Below are 10,234 nucleotides of genomic sequence, written 5' to 3' on the forward strand. Positions count from 1 at the left end.
CTAAATGTCCACCCGCCCCACCAAAACGTTACAGGATGGGTCTTGCTCTAAGCTGGCATACTCTGAAGCAAGCCTGTGTGGGCTTACTCCCATCTAAGAGTGCACAGGGCTTGAAACATTAGTTAACCAAATGGCACAGTTGGACAGGTCTGTGATGTAGTTGAGTCCAATACCAATGCCACCTCCAAAGAAGAAATGATGGAGTGGGGGTTCAGCCAGGATACCTCTCACACTTAGTATCTGCATTTCTCGCATTACCAGCATTGCAGGCAGTAGCTGCATTGAATTAGTGAACTTCCACTTCATTCAAGTTATGCAAATACCAGCCCTTTTCGTCTGCTGTCACGACCTGTCTTCTGATGGGTAAAGGAATCCAGAGCACACATTCCCAGACCCCAAAGGGCCAGTTTCAGCATGCTGGTTCCTGGGTCCAAACTCCCAAACACAAAGCAGAGGACTTCTGAAGAAACCAGACACCAACCATGAGCAGCTGAGCATCAAGCCAACACTGTGAAAAGTGCATAAGTATGCAGTCATCTGCCTGACTGGAGTTCCTTAGGGAGTCCATTATTACAAGGCAAAAAGGTTGGACGACACTGTTCACTGGAAGACAGCTAGGTATCGCTTTCTCAGTGGTGCTCATCAAGGGCATTCGCCATTTCTCGGCTTTCTCGAGCAATCACCTGGAAAGAATAAGAACATCCCAGCTAGAGATGGGAATCACTTCTAATTAGAGCCATGACATTTAGCTGATTAATCAGTTGGATGAATGGATTCACAGCTTTCCACAACCAACCAGGCAGATATTTTCTAACTATTACTTTTAATACAAGAACTTTAAAAAGCTGTGAGAGGTGAGCACCATCTTAGAAGGGTCATTTCCCATTTTCTCATGTGTTGGAGGAAATGTCTCCAAAATTACAAGAGTATGCATGGTCTGAGAACAAGGAAGTACTGTGTTATTCATATATAAAGGTAGGCAGGTTTATTAAAGGAATCTGAAGTTTTCATCAGTGGAATAATAGACTTCTTAAGCCAAGTAGTGGTCCTACTTTAATGTCTATACCAGACACAACCATTTTTTTCCCTTCTTCCTGGGAGGGGCCATGCCTCAGTGGAACAGTACCTAATTTACAAGCAGAAGATCAATCCCATATATTTTCACTTACAGGATTCTCAAGGAATGTGTTAGGAAAGACATCTCCCTGTCTGAGCTGCTGCCAATCAGCAAAGAGACCACTGACACAGAGTAAGACAGCATCACTTATGTCCTCCTGTCCACGCTCGCCACCTAATTCACAAAACTTCAGTCACCTGCCACTCTTCCTTGCGTTTCTGGATCTCCTTCTGCAGATCTGCTATTTTATTTCGGCCAGCCAACACCACTTCAGCCAGTTTGGCATTCCCCTCTTCCTTCTCTTTCAGGGTCTTTTGGAGGATCCGGCGCTGTTTCAGAAGGTATGGCACTACAGCACTGTGGATATCTTGCTCTGGGATTCCGCTGGGGCGCCTGAAGGAGACAAGATGTAATCCACTTTGGATCCCCTATTGAGGAGAATGGCAGGGTAATAATGAATTAAATAAATAGATTACAAGAATGAGGAACTGACCCAGCAGGCATAGTTTGTTTAGTATAAAGATCACCTACCTAGTCTACTGGAATGCAAACAATCCACACATCCTAGCAGCAAGCAAAACGCCATGGTATTGTGCAGCTTTACATTAATCAACGATGCACCCACATTCAGTGTATAGGCGCTGCTGCTTGCCAGGGGAGACTATTTCACCAGGGGCTGAGTTCTTCCAGCTGCTCAACCCCACCTCCTGGCTGGTGCTTCTGTGTTATATTATATTGTGATTTTTAGATTATTGTTTATTTTTTGTTTTTTTTCTGTAAGGCATTTTGAGGCTCGCTTTGCAGGAGAAAAGTGGGATAAAAATATCCAAATAAAGAAATAAATAGTTTTGAAAGACCCTCCCCACATCTGAAGGAGAGAGGCTGCACTGGAGAAGGGACAAAAATAGGAAACTAAATCTGATTACCAACTGTCACTGCAAACCCAGCTAATAGTCTTGTGGAGCTTTCAAGATGAACAGGTTTACTGTGGCATAAATTCCCACAGACTCGTGGCTGCACGATGCCAGCTGATAAACTGAACCTGGAGTTCATGAAAGTTTATACCACAATAAATCTGTCTTCAAGGAGCTGCAAGAGCATTTGCTGTTTTATGACGACCAGAGAATTAGCACCTTCGGCTGCGAGGAAGAGCTAACAAAGTCAGGGCTTTTTAGTTGAGAAATGGGATGACAAACAAAATGCAATAAAGTGTTATCAAATTAACAGCTTTTATTTTATGGTGGCTGGTTTTCTTCACACTGAATAATGCTTTTTGGTGTGTGTGTTTTAAAAGCTATATTGGCTTAGCTTGTGGTGAGCCCCTCTGTGAGTCCATAACAGGTCAAAGAATAGGGCAGGGTTGCATCTAATGGATCCTTTCTGCTAATGGCAGCACTGGGGGAAAGTGCCACTGTTTGGGGCACGATATTCTGTGACAGTTATGCAGATGGAAGACTGAGCTGGCATCCCAGAGACTGGCAGACTCAGAAAGATAGATAGAGAGGGTCATTTACAACTCAATGGGGAAATATGCCATAATGTATTAACACCTCTTGATTGGAGGGACCATGTGGGGAGGGGAAGGGAAAGGAGTTTGTAAGCCGCTCTGAGACACCTTTGGGTAGTGAAGGGCGGGGTATAAATCCAATCTCCTCCTCCTCCTCCTTCTGTCAGGCCTGAGCCCAGGGACCTGGCACCCAGGTTGGCTAATGCCACATGAGCCCATGTGAGCGGGGTTCTGAAAAATGGAGCTGTTCCTTTGTATGGCATGGCTGATGGTTGTGATGAGACATGAGTGACGCAGGAAGATGCACTAATACAGTTGTTAAAACTATAGAGCCTTTCACATTTCCTTATCCCACTGCCTTGGCAACTCAATAGCACAATGATAAGACTCCCCTTTGGTGTCGTTTCCCTTGGTGGCATCAAGTTAGGGAGGTATATTTTCAGATCCGGGGGTGGAATGCTGCCAGAAATAAGAGAGGGCAAAAGGCAACTTTCTGCTCCCAGCTTCCTAATAGGGTGGAATGCCACAGACAGAAGTCTGGGGGACAAACTGACCTTTCCCGTATGGGGTGGAAGCACCATTCCGTTACAGCCACCATTAACAGAATGGACCTGCAGGATCCAACCCATTGTATTCAATTAATGAAATGAGATTACATGCTGGTAACTTTGTGAATTCTTGTATACATATGTATATATTTACATATATCCAGTGATGCTAACAGGGAGCAACTTCTGGAAAGATAAAAGGAAAGCACTTCTTCAGAAAATGGAATTCACTACCACAAGATGTAGTGAATACTACTGGTTTAAAGAGCTTTAAAAGTGACAAGACAAATTTAAAGGAAAGAGACCTTGTTGTTAGCAATGAGCTGAATGGAACCTACATGTTTTGAGGCACTGTATCAGCTGCTGGAGTCATCTACCATGGGGAGATGCTACTTTTTCCCTACTTGGCTCATGAGTTTTCTAAAAGCATATAATTGGCTACATCAAGTCATCTACTAAAACTTGACTCAGATGACTTCTGGATTAATCTGGCAAGGCAATTCTTATGCCAAATTATTCACTCCTTACCATGCAGGCGTTTCTCTCTGCTTTGCTTCCTCCACAAGCTTATCCAGTGATTTAAAAAGTGCCTCAAGATTCCCTTCATTCTTCAAGTCACTGATCTCCTCCTGAATCAGGAAGAGAAAGACATACACTGCTGCCATCACTACAGCATATGTGAGTCCCTGTTGCTAAGTTTGTACGGGAGTGTGTGCATGAGGAGCTCACTTCTCCCCAAGTTGTCACTGTTATCTACCGTTCAGCCAACTACGCTGTACTGCAAATTGTTATACACACTTTCAAAGCGAGGTTGGAAATAATGTTCACGAAATGTGGCAGTTCAAAGGGGACCAAGAAGTTTACACTGTCCTTAAATTAAACTCTCTTTTTTTAAGTAGAGGAATTTCCCAAATATTATATTCATAGGCATTATTGGAGCACAACAGAAGAAAGTCATTACAGTAAGCAGAAAATAACATTCTCCAAAGTATACCCTATTTTTGATGCAGGAGCAAAATGGTTAAAGGTTTGCACAAGTCCGCAGAAACCCAAGTAGGTCCAATGAGAACTCTTTGTTGTTGTTTCTATTGCTACCGTGATGTTTTCTAGACTTCTACAAAGCTACTGATAAAGCTATTTTAGATGCAAAAAGAAAGATGCCCACCTCCTTTAGGCACATCCAACCTGGAAGAGCTATGGCACAGTTCAAACATCACACTAAACTATGTCTAAGGCAGTATAACTAAGGCTTGGCATCATTTTCTGAATTGAGATCAGCTGGCAAAGCAGGATCAGAATCTATTTTAAGTGAGTTTTTGCACACCACGATTTGTGTCAGTTATAAACTGGCATAATGTGTACATTGCAAAAACCTTATTACAGCTGTTTCTCTCTCCCAAGACAGGTCCATGCGCCACAGAGATGGCATCTTGAGCCAGCAGAAAAATGAAAGGAGACAAACACCTTGAAGTCATGATTTGTCTGGTGTATGTTTGAAAGCAAAACCTGGAGTTCAGACTCCAAACAATGGTTAGTGCTAACCATGGCTTGGTGTGATTTCTGAATTGAGCCTGTGTGCTGTCTGATGTAATTTTTAAAGAGCAAACATGTGATTATCTTAAGAGCTTCAAAATTAACACATAAGAGAAATTACTACAACAAAGCCATATACCAAAGTTTACAGATGTCTTAAGATTCCTCAACTTTGTACAGGCTTTTCAATAGGCAAAATGATTGGGAGGCATCCAACCACTACTCAAATAAAACTTTTTGTTTTTGCTTTTTGTAAATCTTTGCCCACTTAAAAAAAAAAGTCAGTTGAACTGACAAATATTTTTAAAGTTTTTTGTTTGTTTTTCAGGCCTACCCGAAAGGAAGTCTGCAGATGGTAAATATACTGATCATAAATACATTTTGTGAGCTCAGGCTGCACTTTGTAGAGACGGTTATAGCAGCTTGCAAACTCTTGATAGCTGTTGGCAAAGAAAGAAAGTACAGGTTATTTCTAACACACAAAGTTCTAATATGGAAAAAATCTCCACAACGCCAGACCCATCTGCTATCCATTCTAGAAAACCTCAGAGTCCCTATCCTTTTAAATTATAGGATTCTGATGTAATGCATGAAAGACCATCATCTCTTCCCCGGTCAATGCCAAACATGATAAACAGGATTCCCTCAGTCAGAAGTAGGACACATTGTTAAAGAAGAGACTGTACACTGCAAAAACAAGCATATTCTGAACCACCAAGAAATCACCATGGAACCCACAAGGACATAAACTGGCAAACTGCGTTAGGGACCAAAGCCAAGAGAGAACGCAATTCTGTACCGCACATAGCACAATATATGAAATTCACTAACACAGGATATAATGAGGGCAGCAATCTTATTTAATTTGTATCCCCCCCCCCCCCCCCCCCCCCGATGGAGAATAGATCCACTAATGGCTTTCAGTCATTATAACTTAAAGAGATCATCAAAGAACTTATCTCTGTATACCAGGTGCCAGGGTGGGAGGAACAGCAGGGGGAGGCTTCCTTTTCAACCTCAGAAGAAGAAGAGTTGGTTTTTATACTCTGGTTTCCACTATACAAAGGAGTCTCAGAGCATCCTCCCTTCCACTCCCCACAACAGACACCCTGTGATGTAGGCGGGGCTGAGAGAGCTATGAGAGAACTGTGACTGACCCAAGGTCTCCCAGCTGGATTCATGGGGAGGCAGGGTTGCCAGCCCCCAAGTCCCAGCAGGGGTTCCCCCGCATTTGGCCAGTGGGGGAAACCCCACCCCCAAACAGGGCCACCATCGAGCGACGTCCGCAATGCGATGCTGTCACCCAGAAGTGATGTCATCGCGTCAGTGACGCTCTGGTTTTTAACAAACAAATGTTTTGAAGCCAAAAAACCATAGAGTTTTTGCCCCTAAACCACAGCATCACATGCAACATCACTGATGTGATGACACCACCTCTGGGTGATGTCATTGTGTCGGGGATGTTGCACACGACATCCTGCCCACCCCTGGAACGCTCCCCAAATCCCTCTGCTACAACAGCGAGGGGACCTGGCAACCCTATGTGGAGGAGTGGGGAATCAAACCTGGTTCTCCAGATTAGAGTCTGCTGCTCTTAACCACTACACCACATTGGCTCTCCATTTGGGTGTATTTAGGTGGCCCACAACAGGAAACAGGATGCTGACCAAGATGGGCATTCTGTCTCCCCAAGCAGGGGCTCTTCTTGTTTTTCTTAATTATTTATTTTATTATTTGTATTTACAGCCCACCCATCCTGCAAGCGGGCTCAGGGCAGGTAACATCACGTCAATAATACAAGGAATAGTTAAAATTTAAAACACAGTAAAAACATTTAAAAACAAAAGTTACAGTTCAAACAAGTCAACCGGCTGTGATAGGTTCCCTGGCATATACTTTGGGTGGATAGATGGGTGACAGCAACACTGCAGACGAATGGACAGTTCTGCAGAATTCAGTCCTACTGTGCAAAGCAGGGTTTACTCTTAAGTAAATGAGGACTGCATCCTTGACCTAGTAACCACATGTTTGCTATTCCCAGTCCCTGTTGCACAGAACTCTACACCCCTGCAGGACTTTAAAAGTAATATAAACAATAGACACAGAAGGCTGCTTGTACAAGGTAGGTGATTGGCCCTCAAGGGCTCCACGTAGAAGTAATTCCAGAGTGATAACTGTGTTAGTCTCTAGAAGCAGGACAGAACAAGAGTTCAGGGTCACCTTGGACAGAGTCTTCATGAGTCAGTGCTCAGCTTATGACAGAACAAATTTTGTCATTCTCCACTGGGCTCCTTTTTTATTATTAAGAGAGAAGTCAACATAAAAATCCCATAAAGGGAACAAATAATAAAAATCAACAAAGGAATGAGGCAACTCCACCAGGAAACTACTCCTGATGAGATGATAGCATCCCTGGAGGCAACCTGCTATTCCTGAGGGTGGGTGCCTCCATAGGTGAGTGAGCAGGTTCATATGGGATATGTTATTTCCCTTATCCTATTTAATCCAGACTGAATTTATGCCGGCATTCCACATGAAAGTGAGCCAATCATATTAAACTTCCTGAGAATATCAGTAGAAAAGAGAAAGAGTCCAATAGCACCTTAAAGACTAACAAAATATGTGGCAGGAGATGCACCTTCATAACTGCTTACTTCTTCAGCTATTTCAGTGACTCACAAAAGCCACATATTTTGTCAGTCTTTAAGGTGTTTGTAATGTAGCCAGTCTGACCGCGTGGGCGGTCTGGGCTCCACGCGGTCAAGCGCTAACGTCGAGCTTTGCTCCACATAACAAAGGACTAAGCGGATCCTGATGACCCGGCTGGACTGCCTGCACGAGGCGGCCCAGGGATTCTTTCCTGAGGAACCCGTATACGCCAGGAACTTCACATGGGGGCCCCACCTGGATTCCGGCTCGAGTAGTGAGGATCAAGGGGCCCAGATCTTACGAAGTTTCCTGTGAGGACGGGCAGATCCTACACCGGCATATTGACCAGTTGCTCCGCCGGACACTGCTGCTCCCAAGGACTTTGACACCCCGGACGCCCCGGAGACCACAGCACCACCACAACTCCGCCCCCCCCGCCAGCCGCCCGCCACAGAACCGGTGCACTTCCCCTCGGGCGCACTCGAGGGCACCCTCCCTGCTGCACAGGGAACACCGGCACCGGGACCCAGGGCGCCACCCCCGGCCAGCACTCTGCAGAGTGCATCAGGGGTGGAGACAGTGCCAACCCCCGAGCTACTCGTACCAGGAAAGCACCGGCACATTTAAAGGACTTTATCTGTGGTTGTGTTCTGGACCAAGGGGGGAGGGGTGTAATGTATCCAGTCTGACCGCGTGGCTGGCTTGGGCTCCACGCAGTTAAGCACTAATGTCGAGCATCGCTCCACATAACAAAGGACTAAGCGGATCCTAGCCCACACCTATCAGAGGGCTAGGTTCCCGGACGAACTCTCGGCCACTGTAAATACCTATTGGGATGTGGGGTGTGTGTGTTCTGGGTGGTGGTTTCACAGGGGATATAAGCCGGCCTGCGAGCCGGCTAAAGTTGTCTTCTTCTTCACTAATAAAGTATGCTTGCTGAAATCACTGGACTATCTGCATACTTTTCAGTGTTACTGTACACTTGCTCTTTTCTACTGCTTCAGACAGACTAACACGGCTACCCATCTTGGTCATCTCCTGAGAATAACAGATGGCCATTAAAAAAAAAAAAAGTTTCTAGACTTTACTGCTGTAACAATTTACTTCCTTAAAAAAAAAAAAGCCCCAACTAAAGACAAGTTTGGCAAGTCCCGCGTAATTTCTCCCTCAGGTCCCCCGAAGCTTCCACCTCACGGCTCCACTGGGCGCCCAAATTTGGGCGAAACACTTCCACTCAGTCCCGCCGTCGCTCTTACCTGCCGGCTTCCTCCATCTTTTCTAAGAAAGTATTAACAATGAGGTCGAAAAGCTGCTCTCGGCTGGGCTCCTCCTCAGTTACCGACGGGGGAAGCGCGGCAATGCCACCATCCTCCTCTTTCGTTTCAACCGGCTTCACGTCTTCACGACCCTCCGCCGCCATTTTGAACCGCCAAAGTTGTACTCAAACTCGTAGTAGCTCCGCCCACCGCTTTCTACCATTGAAAGCTCGTGCCCCCCAAGAACTTTGCTTTGCTTTCACTTCATTGGATGCGACGCTCTAGCATGGTGTCCAATGAAAAGCGTCCGATCTGTGCCTTACATTTGGATGCTGTTCCTGGATGTATTGTGGGCAGCGCTTTGCGGGATCAGAACGTGCTTCGCGACATGCATAATCCGTTGTAAAATGTTACATCCCGTTTTTCATTCTTCAAAGCGGCACGAAGCAAAAAGTAAAAATGATACATTCAAAACTTAAAACACAAGGGGTGAATTAAAACTTGTAAAAAACATATCGACAGGCAAAGCAGTAACAAAATCAAATAAATCATTAAGAGTTCCTGGAAAACAACGTTTACGCTGCGCCCCCGCCGGCTGCAGCGTGGTGTGTGGAGAGGACAACTCGCGCGGCAACAAGACCTATGGCTCCGTCACGAAACCAGAGTTATGCTCGTTTCAGATTTTTAAAATTTTAATCTGTCATTTAAGATAATTTATCAGAGCCTCCTCCAGTGAATCAGCACAGGTGCGCAATTCACTGTACTCTCTTCCTCCATTCACGCGGGGCTCTGGCAAGTTTTATTAAATCAGTCCTGCAAATACTATCTGGAGATACTTTCCTAGCTCTCACTTCTCTAAAACCCTTGTTCTTAAATGCAGAAGGGATGGGGGTGGTTATAGAATTTAGAGGATAGCTTACATTTTTAAAAAGCAAGTTCATTTGTTTGGTGTAGTGTTTACAGCTAAGAGAACAAGTTGCAATCTGGGACATGCTCAGTTCAGACTCACTGGTTGATCTTAAACAAGCCACTTGCTGCTTCAGCTGCTAACTGCATTGGAGATATTGACCAACCTTCTTCATCTGGAACTATTATGCAAGTGCTAAATTTCTAACACTTTGGGGTGAGAATATAGATATGGAAGTGCGCAGGCAATTACAGTATCTGTCACAATGGCTGGGACACGGCAGAGGATTCTAGGATGCACTTTCAGTTTGCACAGGGGTAGCTGTCAGACCCATTTGATTTCACTGCTGCCTCAAAAAGCCTACAGGGTGACCTTGGGCCAGTCACTCTGAGTCTTAACAAGCCTTGAATTTCATTAATGGAAGAAAGACAGGAAAAAAAATTAAAAACCATTTATCTCAGGGGACTGTTGTGATGATAGTAGCCATTATCTGCCTGTGTTTTGGGGAATATATAAAGGTTTAAAGGTTTCCCTTGCTTGAAAGCCAGTCAAATCCGACTCTAGGGGGCGGTGCTCATCTCCGTTTCCAATCCGAAGAACCAGCACTGTCCGAAGACGTTTTTGTGGCCATGTGGCCAGCGTGAGGCACACGGAATGCTGTTATCTTCCCACTGAAGCGGTACCTATTTATCTACTTGCAATTTCTTGCTTTCAAAC

General features: G+C 44.9%; 1 protein-coding gene across 1 annotated transcript; it reads right to left on the minus strand.

The window, feature by feature from the left end:
- Positions 1-629: 629 nt before the first annotated feature.
- On the minus strand, positions 630-8,774 carry PMF1 (polyamine-modulated factor 1). The gene is made up of 5 exons (XM_015420271.1): positions 8,611-8,774; positions 5,040-5,145; positions 3,701-3,801; positions 1,315-1,510; positions 630-683 (listed from the first exon to the last, which is right to left on the minus strand). The coding sequence occupies exons 1-5, from the start codon at positions 8,772-8,774 to the stop codon at positions 630-632; spliced, it is 621 nt and encodes a 206-aa protein (XP_015275757.1).
- Between the last annotated feature and the right edge of the window lie 1,460 nt (positions 8,775-10,234).

This window comes from Gekko japonicus, unplaced genomic scaffold, assembly GCF_001447785.1.
Source record: "Gekko japonicus isolate JY-2015 unplaced genomic scaffold, Gekko_japonicus_V1.1 scaffold306, whole genome shotgun sequence".
NCBI classification, from domain to species: Eukaryota; Metazoa; Chordata; class Lepidosauria; order Squamata; family Gekkonidae; genus Gekko; species Gekko japonicus.

Bases quoted from the DNA above. Each gene is read 5' to 3' on its own strand.
- PMF1 (XM_015420271.1), bottom strand. From the start codon at position 8,774: ATGGCGGCGGAGGGTCGTGAAGACGTGAAGCCGGTTGAAACGAAAGAG. The intron at 1,511-3,700 runs GTAAGGAGTGAA...TGTCTCCTTCAG, and splicing joins CAGAGAGAAACGCCTGCATG to GCGCCCCAGCGGAATCCCAG. The intron at 684-1,314 runs GTGACTGAAGTT...TATTCTTTCCAG, and splicing joins AACGCAAGGAAGAGTGGCAG to GTGATTGCTCGAGAAAGCCG.